This window comes from Aulonocara sp. 'chitande type north' Nkhata Bay, linkage group LG7 (genome assembly GCF_057382095.1).
Source record: "Aulonocara sp. 'chitande type north' Nkhata Bay isolate Kocher_YH1m ecotype deep benthic linkage group LG7, A_spYH_male_GT1.1, whole genome shotgun sequence".
NCBI classification, from domain to species: Eukaryota; Metazoa; Chordata; class Actinopteri; order Cichliformes; family Cichlidae; genus Aulonocara; species Aulonocara sp. 'chitande type north' Nkhata Bay.
This window is the reverse complement of record NC_141350.1, coordinates 45,565,983-45,584,989: the sequence shown is the minus strand read 5'-3', so window position 1 is coordinate 45,584,989 and position 19,007 is coordinate 45,565,983. Positions and strand designations below refer to the sequence as shown.

At 39.0% G+C, this 19,007-nt stretch overlaps 1 protein-coding gene across 1 annotated transcript; it reads right to left on the bottom strand.

The window, feature by feature from the left end:
- Positions 1–1,567: 1,567 nt before the first annotated feature.
- Positions 1,568–16,301, bottom strand: glis3 (GLIS family zinc finger 3). Its single transcript, XM_086302553.1, has 9 exons — positions 15,896–16,301; positions 15,090–15,264; positions 13,863–15,009; positions 6,785–6,946; positions 6,573–6,683; positions 5,089–5,230; positions 4,813–4,891; positions 2,952–3,109; positions 1,568–2,325 (listed from the first exon to the last, which is right to left on the bottom strand). The coding sequence occupies exons 1-9, from the start codon at positions 16,260–16,262 to the stop codon at positions 2,204–2,206; spliced, it is 2,463 nt and encodes an 820-aa protein (XP_086158679.1). The 5' UTR covers positions 16,263–16,301; the 3' UTR covers positions 1,568–2,203.
- Positions 16,302–19,007: the final 2,706 nt, after the last annotated feature.

Genomic DNA, 19,007 nt, shown 5'->3' with positions numbered 1-19,007 from the left:
ATGCTAGTAAAAATTTTCAACTTGAAACATGTTATTCACTAAGATCAGATGTTTGATTCAAGTGTTCTGATTTAATTGCTCCCTTAATTTTACGAGGAGCATTTTGGTAATACCTGCACAACTTTAAAACTGGGACAAGTGAACAAACAAAAGACAGCATTGTTAAGAGGCTTCCTACAGTGTAGAAAGCTTAACCAACCACCTGTGCCCACTGCACACTGCACTGCTTTTTTTTTTTTGATTTACAGTACTAAACAGATGCTTTTTAGAAAAGCTGTTGTTGTTGTTGCTAAGCAACTACTGAAACCCCCATCTGAAGCATGACTCTCTTGCTAAAAATTATTTTCAAGTAAAACAGTTTGTTCTTTCAATTTCAAACAAGAAGAAAGCACTGCTGTGAAGACTTTAGCCAAATGGACCCTTGCACGCTTTTTATACTGAAGCACGGCAGTTGGCAGTTAATTATTTTTGTAATTTACATTAGCTTATTGCCTTCATAATTTCCTTGTAATACTTATCACAAAGGAGTCGATCTCTTGTTCCTTTTAACTTTGTCTTGTTTTGCATAATGCAAATGAATCTAGGTATAGTTAATAATCTAACAGAGTCAAACACATAAGAACTGTTACATGAGTTTTCCTTTGAATAAGATTCATCGCTGTTATTTAAAGCAGTTTTATAAATTCACTATTCGTACTTTTTCACATGGTTTCGTGAGCCACAAAAACTCAACAACTCGTACCTTTAATTTTGTATTATATGAGTAATGTGATATTGAATATGTAAAAGCAAGCGTGTGTCCTTGTAAATGATCAGTGTGGTAAGTTTTCAAAAAAAAAAAAAAAGTCAGTCAGAAACTTGAATGAACTGACTCACACAGTGTTTGAGAGCTGCCTAGCAAGAGAACGTTTGATTTACCTTCTCTTTCACAAACTGCTCCCAGTGTAATGATTGCATTTATGTGCCATTGCTTTTGTAAGTTATCATAACCACCAATGTTTTAAATTCTCCATTGGTGTGCCACTTTCATGTTCTATAATATAAATGCTTATAGGTTTGATCTGTGCTCGCATGCATTTGTTTTTGAGTTTTCTTTTAATGTATATACATGCCATAAACCTGCCTTAGACTGCAGATGAAAATTAGCCTGTTCATTCAAATCATTTACACATTTGACCCAAGCACTCGTGTTAATTACTCTCCACTGTTCCTAAAACAAGCAATCCTCCAAACAACAAAACACATAAACACCACGTCGGTGGTTTTGCATGCAAGATGTTAACTGATTTTGAAATCATATGGGTTGCTGCAGATTTAAAAAGTACCTTTATGTCAATTGCGAATACAATATATTTTTGTGCTTGCTTGTTTGCGTGGTAATAAAACTTAAAAACCCTTCCACTACCAGCTCAACCCAAAGCAACCCCCCCCCCCCCCCCAAAAAAAAAACAAAACCCAACAACATGTTTTTAGATGTCCATTTAAAATCAGTGGTGTAGATGAAGGTGTTAGTGTTTGATACACACCAAAGAATCTTCTGAAGTGATCCACATGGTTTATCACAAATAGTAAGGTCATCATTTTCACAAATTCTGGCACACAGGCTCATTTACCAGTTGTGGGTTCCACAATGTCATTTTCTTGCTGTGTGGACACAAACTGTAGTAAGGAAAAAGCTTAATAAAAAATATTTAAAAACATTTAAAATCATTGTTCACTCACAGCTCAAACAACAGCTCATGAACATCATAGTCAAAGGCATTCTTGCTACGTAGTTACACAGCCATGATTCTAAGAAAAAACCTTAATAAACGGTTCCTTGCATACTTTGATCGCAGTGTTCAATATTATGCAAAATGCCAACATAAACTACTCAAAGTGCTCACTACTTGTTGCACACAAGTGAGGAAATAACCTAAATTACTCTAAACATAAAAATCTTCGAGGCACAGACATTAATTTACATTGATTACTGGGAATAGGAGCCTGGGTGTTGAGTCAGACAGTACGGTACATTTACAGGAATTTAGTCGCAGTTGGGTGTAAGAGTCAATTCCTCAATTTTGACTTAACTAGGGGAGCTGTTTTATGATCCAATGTTCTTTTGTAAAAGAAGCTTCCTCCAGGTTCCAGTGTCACGTATGTCTTCTTCTCATTAAACACAGAGCGGTTCAAAAGGAAAGGAACCCACACGTGAGCCAGATCATCCCTCTGTATAGATGCAGGAGATGTGACTTGTGTCCTGGTCCATCACACTGAAGAAATCCCCTCCATGTAATTCTTGATTAGCAGCTAAAGTTTCTGCTTGATAGTGGACACCAAATCCTGCACACACACACACACACACGGAAATATAAAAATACATGCATTTATGTAGAGGTTATTTAAAGATTTGCTTGATTCACATTGTTAGGATGATTACGAGCTGAAGAGAGGCCGTCATTAAAGGTATGAATGTGCATACGGTCATAAGCAAATATTCCATTAGAGAACAAGCCACATCACCCTTTCATTCTTACTATGACAAAGAGCACAATTTAAGAATGTAGTTTTTAGATACTATAATGCTATAATCCAATAGAAAAGCAGCATTAAACCTAAAAAACAGTTTCTGAACACCTTGTAAACAACACCGTCGTTGTTAAGACTGGGAGGGGGGGAGAGGTAAGGTGATATCTATTTAAAGGTACACAAAGTGAAGCTGCCTGATTATGTCTAACTAGAAAAATCACCAGCCACCTGCTACACATCATAAAAATAAAGATAAACTGCACGATTATTGTGCATGTGAGAAAATCCATTTAAACAGACTGTCAAACCGCCCACACATTTGCTAATAGGCTCTTCACATTCTCAGAAAAAACAACAACAACAAAAAAAAACCTCCCTTCGGGCGTAACTGCGTTTACATGAGTATTTTGACAAACTTGAAGAATAATGTGATTTCAAACCTGGGCTGCGATTTGCCATGTCAGGAGGCTGGCTAACCTGCTTCAAATCACAGCTGTTCTGCAGGGATGTCCCACGGGGAGGATGCGGGAGGCAGGTGGAAGAACAAGGTCTGCACTGGTCCCCAGGGAAGAGCTGGCAAGGGGAAGGATCAACAAACCTGAAATATTTCACAGTAAAATGAATACTCTTGTTTGTAGAATTAAGATCATTTTATATAAATTAGCTTAGCTTAGCTTTTTTTTAAATTTTATTTTATTTTTTATATATTGCTTGTATTTTACAAACCACTTAAAAGAATGGAGAACATCTCCTGCTGTCATCTCAAACTCAATCTTTGCTACATTCATGTAATGAATGAAGAATTACAGCTTTCACTTCATATGTGGCACGACTTCCCATGCAGCTGGCTTCACCTTTTTCTCTTTTTAATTCTCTGCCTAACATAACTTTTGTTCGCCAGTGAAGACACGTGCGCTCTTTATTTTCTGCTCTGAATGGAAAAGCATGTGCAATGCTGCTAATCTCAGGTTTTTAAGTTACAGAGTTCATGCAGATTCATTCGCTGTGATTGGTAGTTCGTCTAAGCATAACATATGTACTCTGTCGGTACCTAATGATGTATTACACCATGCCATCTACACACTGCAATCTGTGCAGCACAAGCTCATTCATGCTATTATCAACCATCACAGTGTAAGCAAAACAGTCTGCCTGCTTTACTCCAGGCAACGTGCATTTTCTTTTAATCTTCATATATTACTTTCTACCAGTCAGAAATAGTCATCAACATTACTTTTATAAATATACAGGGTTTTTTGTAATTGCAGAAAGAGTACATTTAAATATCATCCAAGGCCCACTGCAGTCTACTCCTCTGCTTTTATTTGGGCCAAGTAACACATTAGCATGTCTGCTTGTGTCTATCAAGTTTATCAAGTATAAACAGGCCAAAGCTTGCAGACAATCCACAGACTGAGTGGAAACTGAAAGGAAACACAGAAAAGTGTACAAAAATGGCAACCAGGATTTTACAATTGATTTAACGTCTAAAAGGTAATTACAGCACCCTCTCCTCCCATTCAACCTTAAATTGTATTTTTGGGGATTTTATGATTCACTTATTGAATTCCTCAGCTACTCTTGTCGGTGGCTATAGCATCCATTAATGCTAGCAGTTGAGACCAATGAGGCAAAGTAAGGTTTTCTTTCACATGCTGAATGTCCACACCGCGTCCTGCAGTGAATGCTTCGGCCTACCGCTGATATTAGGACAATAAATGCCAGCAAGGAGTCGTGAGCATCTGGCTGCTCGGGACGACAGAAATCCTTTATCACATGCATTGAAGTGTATAGATGAAGGGATGTTTTCCTATGGGTCCACAAGTAAAATGTGTTGCTGGTCATCCCCCCCCCCCCAAAAAAAAAAGAAAAAAAAGAAAAAAAAGAAAGAAGCCTCTCCTCTGCCATATGATCCACCCACACACCAAATAAAAAAAGAACGGCAACAACAAGAACAAAAAACAACTAGCCTTTGGACTCCTTCATCAGGGTGGTTTCTTTTAAACTTATTCTGATTATGAGCTTAGAGTCTTGAATCCATGACAACCAATGTTTAAGTCGACTGTTTCAGTTAATCAAGAGAGAGAAACAGAGAGAGAGAAAGGTTTGTGAAGAATTTAAATCAGTCATGGTTAGACTTCTAACTGTGCCAGTGGGAATACAAAATGAAAAGACGACACCAATACTGAAGCTAATGTGTTTTAATTTCACAGTATTAAATATAAAACATGAAAATGAAGCTATTCCTATAACAGTGAGATGATTATAATGACATTAAACAAAATCTAGATGGAGCAGTACCTATAATTATCTTGCAAGGAGGAGGAGATCAACAGACCCAGGTGAGGATTGCTGCAGGAGTCTTCTCCCTGTGGAGCAGCTGAGGAACAGGGATGACAGACACTTCAGGGCTGTCCACCACAGCCTAAATCTAATGGATAAACCTATTATGTGCACATGGTTGCAGGGACATATGCTTACTTTACACCCCCCCCCCCCCCCCCTTTAATGCAAAGATAGAGATATATATATATATATAACTTTGCATTAATGCAAAGAGCTACAGCTTACACATACCGGAGTATGACTCATGGGAGGCACCAGGCGATAGGCTCAAGTTGTTGTCTAGCTTTGCGAGAGGAGAGAGGCTTGGCTGCAGAGGGTGGATGGTTAAACAGTCTGTCAGGGTGTCCTGGGTCACATCAGCAGTGGATTTTATCTATACAAATAAAAAGTAAACACAAACAACATAAGGAGTGATGATAACAGTTCAGTATTGGCATTGTTGTAATAGTTAGTGTCTAGTTCTACAGCTATTAAACATTTATAATGAATAGTTTTGAAATGTTATGAAATAATGTGTGATGAGCTTTAGTTTTCTTTTTATGTGTGAGTAAAACACCTTCAAGTCTCTCATATTTGACATTATTTTCATGCCTGATGTGACAGGTCACATTGAGCACTTGTTATTTTTTGAATGTTTAAATGCTAACATGGAAAGTCAGTCATACAGAGTGAAGTTTAGCTATTATTTTCTATGAAAATAAACAAAAGCTATATTAAGGTTAATTCAAAGCATCTTCAGTGGGAATCCGGCCAAGATATGACGCATGCCAAACCATTCTGGACCTAGTTTCATCACTTCAGTATCTGAGAAAGCCCTTTTAATTGTACTTTGGACTCAAGCCCATTTACGGCCTTCATAAATTCACAAAGACGGAGAAAAAAAAGGCTATAAGATCCTCGTGAGTGTTGCTATATTGTATATGGCAAAGATTCTGCACGTGTCGTTAATCTCAAACAAATATAAAATCCAGCTGTTCTTGAAAATCACATGTACAACAAAGATTCGTTATTTAACTTCTAAATGAAAAAAGTTGAGAAGATGCAAGACTTTTATAAAGTGTCACCTTTTTTTAGTAACAACTTATCTTCTTTTGTCCGTATCTATGGCGACAGAAACTTTGGGTGCTAAAGAGCATCGCTCCCATTCGTGGCAAAATCCAAACTGCAACACTTGTGGGCTCTAAAGAGAAACTATATAATGGAGTGGCCTTAAGTGTAAAATAAAGGCTGCGAAATAGAACAAACTACAAAACTGCATGTAGCTTTTGTGCACGTTATGCCAATGTTAACATAAGTATATTGCTAGTTATTTTTATTTAACAGCTTGCACACCTACATGTAAGTTAATAAAAGTCAAGTTGAAGTGAAGTACATTTTTCTGCGTACGTTTAAGTTGCAGAGTAAACAGAGTGGGATGGAAGGCACTTCACATTGAGTTAATTAAGATAAAAGAAAGCACAATGAAATGAAACGTGTAGCTCTCTCATTAACGTGGTCTCTTCTCTCTTCATAATTTAACAATTGAAAAAAAGTGTGGTAGTCCTCACTCACTGAGGTTCACATAAGGTCTTTTATTAATCCAGTTTAATTTTTCAGTCAGTGATCGGTACGTTGTTCACTCAGTGTGATGTTTCTGGGTATTAATACTCTGCATTGTAGGTAATGTATTGGCAAGAACAACTCTCTTTGCAGTGTTATGGAGACATGGTACTTGCCTTCTTTCGTAAGTGTCGTTCTTTTGTTGAGTGGGATTTCATATGTTTCCTCAAGGAGCTGGGATCAGTGTAACGCTTTGCACAGCCAGGCACCTGGCATGCATATGGCTTCTGCACAAGCACGTATAAACACACACGTAAGCCCGCGATGATGCAAATTACTGAAATACCATGCATAATTGTACATATGTTGTTGCTGGGTTGCCACTCACTGTGTCCAGGTGTGTACGCTGGTGCTTAGCTCTGTCACTCGAGTTGCTGAAAGCCTTGTGGCAGCCTGGGTGCTGACAAAGGTAAGGTTTTTCCCCCGTGTGGCTACGCAGGTGGATCTTTAGATTTTCGAGCCGAGAGAAAGCCTTGTTGCAACCTTCGAACTGAAAATACAGTAAAAGTGTTTTCACAGATTAGCAGCATTTTAAATAGCACTTTAAAAAAAATAGTCCAATGTGTTGTTGAGTATGTGTTTGGCATATCAGTGTCTGACAAAAGGCAGCTGACCTAAGAGAGCGAAGAAATACTGAACAGAAAATTTACTGTCCATTATTTTTAGCTGACATTCAAGTAAGCCTTACTGTTCACTGCTAGTTTCATGGATGACTGGAGATGAGCTCTGAATCAGTAACACCTCAGAATGGACAAATACTTGGGGGAGACTGAGGTGATTTTACAGCAAGTTTGTTATGTAATCAGAATTAGAACTTGCTGTAGTGAACAGCAAGTTCAGTTTTTAATATCATGCAAGAACACTGTCATCTACGTACAAAGGTTGTAATCATTGTGTGGAATTGTACATATAAATCAAATGTTTTGAAAAATGGTCTTGAGTGTTTGGAAAGCGTTAGGATTTATTTTTGTTGGAAAAAAGGCACATACAACTACAGTCCACTGAAAAAGTATTTGATCCCTTTTTCATTTCTTAGTTTTTGCACATTTGTCACTCTTGAGTGTTTCAGATAATCAAACAAATTTTAATATTAGACAAATATAACCCAAGTGAATAAAAATGGTTTTAAATAATGATTTTGGTTATTAAGGGAAAAAAAACTATCCAAACCTACCTGGCCCTGTGTGAAAAAGTAACTGCCCCTCCCCTCCGAGTTAACTGCTTAACCACATTTTTTTGGGGGGAAAGCTGAGTATAGTGACCTTTTTCACATATATAGGACCTGGTAGCCCTGGATAGCTTTTTTCCTTAACAAAATAAATCATAAAAGCATGATTTATATAGCATTTTGTATTTACTCAGGTAATCTTTCCTAATATTAAGATAATCTGAAATATTTAGGTGTGACAAATTTGCAAAAGTACTAGAAATTAAGAGGAATAATTATATATAATTATATATAAAAATATAATTAATAATAATAACAGAATGGTAATCCATTCAACAAGCCCTCGCTCTCTATGCTCAACCTTGGGAAACAGTAAAAGCTCTTGAAAAGATCATTCTTTGTTAAAATAAACTTTTTTTTTTTTTTTAAATAAACCCTTCTCCTCTGAAGCTCTGCATCATAGTCCCCCCCCCCCCGGTTTACATTTCTCACAAATACAAAATTTGAGGTAAATTAATACCTTTGATGCTGGTAGCAACACCAGCAGGGGTCAGTGTTTCTACACTCATACATCTATTGTTTTTGTTCTTGTGTGTTTTCAATCTTCTGCCTTGTATCACCTTGACAGCAGTTGGTTGCAACAAAAAAAAAAGAAAAAAGTAAAAGAAAAAAGTTGACTTTTTAGTAGACTTGATAGATTTACTGTAAATCTGATGACTAAAAATTAAAGAAATACACTGCAACAGCATCATACACATGACCTCCCACATGCTCAGTGGCTGGAGTTTCTGGAAAATACTAATGCCCTGGTAATTCCAACGAAGAAAACAACTACTTCTGCAGTATAATGTGACCACACTGACTTCATTGTGGAAATATGTGACTCATCAAAGCTTGTCTTTGGTAAGGCCAGGACCTTACTCTCCTTCTTCCTGCTCACAGGGGGGTTTGGAATGTCTTTAGTAAGCCTCATGGACAAAACACATAGACCATGTCTGATATTGTTATTTTTCCTCCAACACTGAATTCCTCACATACTGATACCTCTCAGTCATCACTGCCGAGGCTAAATTAATTGCTAATCTTTTTTCATCACGACTGCTAATTATTATCAACATCTATTCTCTAGAACACTAACGAGCACATACTGTTTGCAATTAACCTCACAACAACATATTTTTCACATCACAGTTTGCTAAATGTTTCCAGCAAAACTATTGTTCCAACTCGCTGTTATGCCGATCATTTTTTGCACGTTGCACGGAAGCTGGAAAACGCATTTGGTCCAGGCTGCCGAAGACCGGATACAAAGAATTCGTAATAATTTCTTCAGGCAAATTCACTGCATTAAAAACGTAACAAAACGGTACAATGGAACAACCAATCAAATGCTTTACATAACCTCTTTCAGTGCATGAGAATAATGGAGCACTCTTTCCAATTCTGATTGTTCCCTTACAAAGGGTTGCATTGGCAAAATAGACCAATCCTAAATACACGGTAAAGAAAAGAATTAACAAAATACCCCCAAACCAAATTGCCTCTAGAAAAAAAAACAGCACAGACAGAGATAAATAGTCTCTCAGAGCCACAGTGGACAGACAAGTGAGAACCAGCATGCAGCTGAATCCCTGCCAGGACTCCAGGACTATCTGAAGGGAAGGTAACTGTGTAACTCTCTTTCTTTCTGTCTGTCTCACGAAGCTCTCATAAAGCATAGGGGGCTTTTTAGTCTGTAACAAGGGACATTTGGCCTGAAAAGAAAGCAGTATGGCTCCTCAGTGTTGATGAGTGTTACAGCCAGCTTCTGACAGGCCCTGGCAGGTACTAATGCCCTGGCTGAACAATGACAGCTCCAGTCTGTGCCAGCAGACTCTGCCCGGTGCCCAGTGTTACTCTGAGGTCAATTCACTCTGGAATCCACTCTTCGCTGTTTCACAAGTGATATTTCTGCTCCTTTCTTGATCGTATTGACTACTATTGTTTTTTCTCTCTCTGCTGTCACTTACTTCTAAATTTCACATGGAATTTAACATTTTAAGTGAGACTCTGCAGCCTCTCAGAAAAACACAAACAAACAAAAATAATATGAATTATTGTGAAGTGATGACTGAGTTAGATCACTCTGAACTATTGTAAAAATGGCTCTTAAAATGTTGCCAGACCTGAAATCTCATCAGGCATGCCTTTAGTGGCATTGGCAAGTGATCAGGTTACAAGTGGCTCATGTAAGGACATTTAAAGTGAAGAAACTCCAATTTCATCATCATACATCGAAAAAAGACACTGGCTGATATTGAAGGAAAAGCAAGAAAAAGTAATTCTTTTTTTTACTTGATATACACTATTATCAATCTGTCATATTTCAAATTCTGATTAATGAAAATTAGGTAAGGTAAGTAAGATGGATATATTTTTTAAATTATTACGTTCAGAGTTGTGGTGATATTAGAAAACACTGCTTCCACAATGTACAAGCGACTCATACCAGAGAACGAGGCATGTCTCTACCACCTGAGGAGCCATGCAATCTGTGCAAACAGCACAGAATATATATAAAAAAACAAATAAATAAAAATAATCCTGCTGCCACATCATTGCTGTGAAAATCTGTTGTTTGGACTCAAACTATCCCTTTAAAACCTTACATGCTTAAATCATAGAGACGCACAAACCCAGGCATACATTAACAAACTCATCAATCATCATTAAACAGACTGTCAGATATCAGGTGCAAGTCTGGGCCTGCCCTATCTTTACTGTGTAACAAGAGCTACCTCTTTGTTGTGTTGCGGGCTTGAACATTTCATAAACCTATAAAGCATTTTTTTTACCTGCCAGTAATTCCCTGAGAAAAGCAAGGCTCTACATCCTGGATGTCAGTTTCTCTAAATATAAATGTATCAGTTGCTCTCCTAACTTTTCTCACTTTGTTCTAATATCTAGCAAAAACCTTATTAATAACCTTTGAATTGTTTTCTGGTTAATGAATATGTTCATATAAGCAGAGAAAAAAAAGAATGAATTACAGCAATAATGTTTAGCCATGACCTTAAATAAAAATATCTTATTAAGGCACATGCGCAATACGTTTAAATGTGTTTTCTCCATATTCTTAGAATTATTCTGTTGCAGACGTCGTATCAGTTCTGCTTTTAGGAAGTAGGCTGTACCCACTGGATTGAATCATTATTGAATGATTACAGGGAATGCAAACCCATCCAATGATTGCAGCCCCATGGCAACAGACCTGGTTTCAACTAATAAGTGAGTATTTTGGATCAAAAGGTCGACAGCAGGCATGCACGCTGTTAAAAATTAACTTGATGAAAGCAGCAACATGAAGCATGTTTGGCCGGTGGTTTGTTAATTAATCAACTTACTTTGGTATTTTCACAGCGAGAGTGATGACAAAGCAAAGCAGATAATACAATTCAAACATTTTATTTTACCTGCCTGACTATAAGTAAAAGTGAAGAAGTGTTGATAGTATCAACCTTTTTATTACTTTGGTTTAAAATTTAATATTTCAACAATTACCAAACGTGTTGGGTCCAGACATTTAATGGTCCGAGGTAACATATTCTACTGATTTTAGTAGTTTGACATTTATGTCTTTTCATAAAACATCTCAACAAATAGTGGCTGAAGAGAGCCACATTATCCAGGCAATGAGTCCTCACTACTTCAGCGATCCCCTTGAACCAACCCTCATTTCTTTATATTTTGCCAGACTTTGTTGTAATTTTTTTTTAAAGTGGTCTTGAGTAATAGTTCTCCAGGCTTTCAAAGTTTTCTTTGGACATTAATTGCTTTTTTAAAAACTCATTTTCAGTTTTAATCCTTGTACCTGTTTCTTAAGCCACTTGACATCGATTTATGAATCATACAAGACTAAATAGCGACCTTACTCAAGGGATGAACAGGTTGTACTCAACAAAGAACAAATTTTAAATTGTATCTTTGTGAACTTCTTTACTAGCAGCCTGTCACAAAAACATGTAATTTGTTCCCATTTCTTTAGTAAAACTGAATAACTGAAAAAGATAAGTCCATGGAAAATGCCAAAAAATAAAATTGTATTTTTTTTCTGATGTGAAGGACAAAAGAAAAAGTTGCAAACTTAAAAAAAAAAGGCCAAACTCTAAAGCAGAACAGTATCTAAAAGTCACGTCCTTAAAAAACAGAAAAAATTTCCAGCAAAAACCGGGCATAGGACCTAAGAGATCCATCTGGCCCTTCAGTTGGTCCATCTACTGTTCATTGAAGCCTGATCAGAAATTCTTAAGGAAGGGAGAAAAGGGTGAAGTATGCCAAATTACACAAGAACTGGCCTGAAAATCAGTAGCAACAAGTCTTGTGAAGAAATTGCTCCATACTTTAAATTAAATTATTTTCCTCACCAATATGAAAAATGTCAGGAGACAGGTACAACAGTTAGTGCCTATAGTCATCTGTCTCTGTTATGGTGTTGGTGATGGTCACAGTGTCAACACAAAAAATACTATCACCAAGTACCAGATTTTAATCCACCATGCAGTGCTATATGGAAAGGAACTGACTGCCAGTGGCTTCATATTCCAGCATGACTCTGATGGCAAACACACTGCCAGTTCAATGAATGCATGCCCAAACTATCAGTCATGGATTGGCCTCCGCAGTGCCCGGAGCTCGACATTATTGAAGCACTTTGGGATCATTGTGAAAGTGAACAGAACAAAAAGTAAAACGCATTGAACGTCCTCCAAGAACTCTGTAGAACTATTACAAAGACTACTTAAATAAATCACATGAAAGCTGCCTAAGAGAGTTCAATCCATTATGAAGAATAAAGGTGAATAACAGCGATCATACCAAATATTGATTTTCAAGCTCATCAGAATTGTATAAACTGTCTTTTTGCCTCATGAACTAATTTTCCATGTATGTCTGAGCATGTTTAAATTAGTCACTGCGCCTGTTTCCAATTTTCCAAGCAAAATATAAAGAAATGCAGGGTGACTCAAGCTGTTTACTACAGGAAATTGTCCACTGAAAAGGCAACATAAAACTTGATATAACTAGACATATTGGCTATTGTTATTGATCATCAACCTTTTTCTCCTGTACTGCCAGACATTAAAAATTTTAAAGTATCTTTAGACCTAACCTTATTATAATATTTTCAGAGGGTTTTGTGGTCTTATGAGGATGACTTGTAACTACCATTATCCCAACAGGCCATTTTAGAAGAAACTAGAAGATGTTATCACAAATTTTTGTATTACAATTTTTCTGTTAAAAGCTTATGAAAAGATAATATCTGCTTAATATTTACATGTTATCATTTAGCTCAAAGCACAGCCTGAATTGAAATCTCTGAGTGAATACAACAACGGCAAAGATGGTGGTAGAAGTATAATTTTTTACTGGTAAATGATGGCTGCCAAGTTTTGTGACTTACTTCTAGAAGGAATTTGGTGCAACAATGTGAATATGGACTCATAGACTCTTTTTTACATTGGATTTTGACTCTAGGATGGAAAAAAACAACCAGTAAATAGATTATTAAACCGCAACAGATCTAAGAGAATTACATCACTTATCTCGGAGACACAAATCTTCAATCAATAATCATGGATGGATAAAGTCTGTCTCACTAGCCAAACAGCTCCTGACTACAGGGCATCAACCTCCCCAGAACCACCGCCAAGTTTGTCAGATGGTGACCTGGCAAACTCCTGGCAGCTGACAGGCAGAGTCGCTACGAGAGGGCTGTGGTGCCATGCCAGATCTAAAGTTCTGTTCTGTGCCTCCTTTGTGCTGATATAATACGGATATAATGGAGTTAACTCCCATGTCAATTATCACAGAGCTGTGCTAATTATTCCATGGCTTAAGTTAGAAGAAGAGAGGGACCCTATATTTCTGATCTAAACACTGGCTATAAACTCAGAGCACATGAAGGAATTTGCTGGAAACTAGGCACGGTGGCTTTGAAGCAACAATCCGAACTGAAAGCAGCGAGCCTTGACATTCATTGTCTACTTGCTTTGACTGTATTTACTCAGTTTTTTTCACCAGTTGAGTAAAATAAATATTCATCTGATTAAAAGCAAGCTTTGCTATCTGCGTGTTGTTTCAAGTGAGATAGCGTGCAGCATTTTTGTTTTTTCAAAAGGCAATGAAAAAAAAAGTAAAATATTGAATTTAGTTGCATGAAAACTTGAATGAATATAGAAATGTCTGCAAGATATACCGAGCATTTGTTGGGTTTTTCTCCTGAATGGACCCTCATGTGGATAAGAAGCTTGTATCGTGCATTGAATGGCTTGAAGTTGCGTGGACAGGCTGCCCAGTAACATGTGAAATCCTCAGCCTTCCGCTGGTCCACATGCAGCTTTTCTATGTGCCTTACCAACTCCTCCTTTTGGTCATAAACTGCATTGCAGTCCAACCACCTGCAGCAGTGAGCCCCATACTCCTCCAGTTCTCCTTCTTCTTCCTCCAGCATTGGAATCTGGGGTAAAAAACTGACCCCGTGCCTGGGATGGACTGGGGGAATGGCACCCTTTGTGACAGGCTCCTGAGTAAGGGGCTTTTTTTTGCACTGATGTCTGGAGAGGTGAATGTGCTGGTGTGAGTAGTAGGGTGGTGGAGGCCCATGTGGAGGAGTGGATTCTGAGACAGGAGTCAACAGCGATGGGTCTAACTGTAGAGGTAGCAGCATTTTATTGGCGGCTGGGCTGCAGCTGTCTGAGGTCTTCTCCAGCACCCCTTCTTCATCTGGGAGGCACTGCTGTTCCACCACCATGTTAGCCATCTGGCTTTCCAGGCCCATTCCCTCCTCAAGCATCTGCATATTTCCACATGTCGACTGCGGGGCCAGAGCTTGTGAAGAGCCTGTCATGCTGTACAGATGGCTCTGTGGGATGCAGCGGCCTCTCACGCCCAGGAAGTGACCGTAACTCTCGGACTGAACAGGTGAGAGTGTGGGGTGGGAGGCTGGAGAGGTATAACCGTTGATATATGCTACAAGTGAGGTAGGTGATGTGCGTATAATGGAGTTAAAATCTATACCCATGACATCTGACAAAGGCGACATGGAGAGTGCTCTCTTCTTAGCGCGTGTCTGTCTGGGGCTTCCGGCCTCACCTGCAAAGAGGTATGAAGGCAAGGAGGCAGAAGTGCTTGTGCCACCGGATATGGTCGTGCCCGACATGGCTGTGCCAGGAGAAAGGCTGAGCTGCTCGCCGCCCTCGCTGGCTTGGGCAGAGCACTGAGGTAATCCCAGAGGAGGAAGCACACGGTAACCATATGGCCAGTCATGTCTGCCACTAAACATTGACTGTGTTTCAAACAGACTGAGGGTGGTGGATGCCAAGGATTCTCTGGACAGTAAGGACCTGAAAAAAACGGTTGTGATTCACTTGAGCAACACTCTTAACTCTTTTATCGGCACATAACATTTACTGATATCACTCACCTGGTGTCAGAGTAGGGAACCGGCACACTGTGAGACTGCAGAGGAGGGTGAGGCACTGCGGGTCCTGCAGTATATGGCTGGCCTTTGACAAGAGCCATGGGACTGCTGGTCACTGTTACATTAACAGCAGCTGCTTGACCAAATACATCCATGGTAGGCCCAGACAGAGAGCAATCTGCTGGACACAAGCCCAGAATTAAATAAGCAAAATATCCACAAGGGATATGCAAGCTAAGCAAAAACAAATGTTCACAAATCAGTTTAAAGCTTTGCAATAACATTACGCCACTGTCAGGAAAAGCCACTGAAAACAATAATTCAAACTGAAATACCGCACATTAAGTGGGCTGTTCTTTAACTAATATTATAGAGCAGATTATTTCCCTCACCAACCAGGACAGAGACACTATCTGCTCTGTTAATCACTAATGAGCTCTTCATCTGCTTGCACTTTTCTGTGGAAAACTGCACTTTTAGGCCCTGTGCTTGGTAAATTGTTAGTAAATATGAGAACAAGATGTCTAACAAAAGGAAAAAAAATACAGAAGATGTCAAGAATGCAGAGGAAAAGTACACCTTTGGCTCCAGGGAAGGGAAGAAGTTTGAAAACATTATTGCTATTGTTTTATTTTTTATTTTTTTATGGGATATGTGCACCCTGATTTCTCAGTTAAAATTGAGACAGATTGTGTGCTGAGCTGGGCTTTCAGAGTATTGCACTGTTTTAAAGCTAGAAAGTCTCATTTACATTTTCCTCACACAAGTGGGTTAGTTACAGTTGGGTAGACTTTTTTTTTTTTTTTTACCTTTAAAGCTGTCAGAGAGTCTTGTCTGTATGGCAGTTGCCCCTTTTGTGTTTATAGGATGTTGAGTAGGTGGTTGCTGGTGTGGGGATCTACTCGGCATGTTGAGATGTTTTCCATTGGTCAACACCTGTCTGCGAAGACTCAGGCTTGGCAGCATAACATGAGTTTCACCCTGTTCTTCAGAGGCAAAGGAATGAACCGTCCCTCTTTTCACTTTCTGCATTCTCCCAGAAGAGGAACTAAGGTTGCTCTGCTGAGAGGAAGATACAGGCATCCTGATGGACTGGGACTGGTGTCCTCTGATCACACTTAGCGATGGGGACACACTACAAGGTGACACCAGGAGCTGACACCCTTTCCCGCTCATGGCTATGACAGATTTCCCAAAAGTCTGGAGTGCAGAAGGAAGCTGATTCAAGTAGTTGTGTTTGCTTTATACAGAAACTGGTAAACCAAGGCTCACACCTAGGAAATAACCCAAGCACAACAAAACATAAAACATACTGTATGTGTGCAATAACATATCTAAATAAAGCATTTTAAAAGTAAACCAACAATGTATAGTCTGTGTACTTTGGCACAGAACCACTCAACCATAACTAGCTCTGTATATTTGTAATAAGATTACAATGTTTCCTCTTGAAAACCTAAAAGCATATTGATCATCAAGCAAAGCTATCCTAGAATTCAAATAAAAACATGATCAGTAAGTGTTAATGTATTCAGGACCATAAACAGGAACTTTCTTACACGTAACGTAAGCCTATAGTGTTTTCACTTTTCTATACTGAAAGCATCTACTCATCTAAGAAAGTGCTCAAACTGGTTAAAACTATGACCTCTGCAGTGAAGTTTTGGGTTCGCTATAATTCATGACGCATGAATTTACCTGCGGCTGCTGCTGTTGTTGTTGTCGCAAATACTTTCCCCTCAAGTTTCATGTCAGGATGAATGGCTCCTCCAGTCCTCCGCTGTGACTGTAATCCGGGTAACTACCGGGTGATCAACTGTCGCGTTTCTCTCGGTGTGCGCGGAGCAGGGCAGCGAACCCTCTGCGGAATCCGCGGCGTCCCAGCTCACTCCGTTTCCAGGAACTTTCCCGATTACTCTTTTGCCCTTGACACGGCATTATATCAGCGACGTCATTTCAGACTGAGTGCACCTTAAGAGTCAATAATTAAATTTTTTTTGTAGCCCTTAATGTGCTTGTGAGCGTGCACGCGAGGCAACGCGTTCAGGTGAGCGCACGCGCCACCGTGATAAATTTTTAACACATATTCTTTATCACATATATATTTAAATATGTACTTGTTACAGAAAAACTCTCAACTATGTATTTATTTTTCTAAAGTCGTTTCAATTTTTTTTCAGCGCAGAAAGATTTTTAAACATCCACCTCGCGCACCGATTTCACATTTTAATATGGCTTCAGGTAATCTTTGGTGTCATGTGAAAGACTTTGAGGTAAATCATCAGCTGTGAGTAAGGGAAAGAGTGTGAGCCAGCTCAGTGGCCTACTTTTTTTCTTTTTAAAGGTGATTTATTTATGTTTTTATTGCACGCTTACGCCGAGGATCTGAAAAAATCTTTTAAGTTTGCTCCGGGAAGGAGGAAAATTCAATCAAAAATCTTTTCCAGTGCAATTACTGCAACTCATACTTTGCTCAATCCAAATTGCAGAAATTCGTTCGTTTCTCCTGACGGACCTCTCCAGATTTAATTAATTTAATTATATTGATTTAATTATAAGTTTGACTCTACAAATCCTTTGCTTGGTTGCCATTCAGCACAAGTCATAATTTGTACGTTGCTTTGTGTTGCATGGACCTGCTGTACCTGCTTGCCCCCCCCACAAACACACACCCACCCGCCCTCTTACGCTTTCCTTCTCTTCCTTCTCCTTCTCCAGTCCTCCACATTGTTGGGCTCTTTTCTGCTGGCTGCTGCAGTGTTTGCTCTGTGGATCCTGCTCCAGGCTGTCATGGAAACCAGAATGTTTATAGAAGGAGGGCAGGTGGCTGCCCCCCCCCCCCCCCCCTTTAGGGGAAGATAAATTAAGAGGTGGGGGGGGGGGGGGGGGGGGGGGGGTGTCTGATTCGCAATCTGTAGTAATGATGAACTTATTGTCAGACAGACAGCATGGACTTACTGAAAATGCAAGAGCAAATACAGCACACAGACTGAGTGCTGCTTGAATAGTTGGAGTCGACAGTCACTCATAATCACTGCTGTGAATCCATCGATCAGAATGGTGGGTTGTATAAGAGCCATTAATTCCTTATGTCTTATCAGCTTTTCACTGTATTATCCAAATAAAGCAATTAGGCGGCTATGTTGCTTGGTCTTTGTTTTGTTCTTAGTTTTTTCATTTTAATTAAACTGCATGCATCAAAACTTTTAAGTTTGCACCAGGAAAGCAGCTGATTATGAACTGGTTGATGATGTTGATGAATGAGGCTGATCACTCGAGTAGCCTGCCTAACTTCAGGGTCTCTAAAGGGAAAATATCTAATTGCTGCACTTCAATCTGTAAAAGCAAACTAGGCCCTGCATGTATTCATCACAGTGTTGCCTTTTACTCGACCACTTTACATATTTTTCACATCACGATGCCTTCACAAACATTTTATTTCCATCTTTTCAATAACAACAGTGAGTGCAGAACAGGTCGCTGTGTATGTGTTCCCTCTTTTGCCAGCAGGGGATACTGTTAGTACACTAATGAGTGGATCAAATCTTGTTGTGATGATAGCTCCACAGATTCTCAGATGCAGTAAGAAGAATATGGGGGAAAAAAGGGCATGCAACAAAGGACAAAGAATGATGTTTACGAAGGTCACAAAGAAAGAGACTGCTGCTTCTTTGCATAATTATATCAAATATACCCGTCTTTCAGGGATCTTGTTTGCTTTGAGCACCGATTTGGCTTATTCTTCTCTCGAGTGAGCAAGTCACAGTGTGTTTACAAAAAGTCATTGTGTAACAGGATGGCAAAACACCTGAGCCAGAGGCAGAGAAACAACAGAGATATGCACTTACTGTTCTTTTCAGCACCAAATGCTGCCACTTGGAGCAGTCAACAAGTGCTCTGACATATGCACATAATGGATGA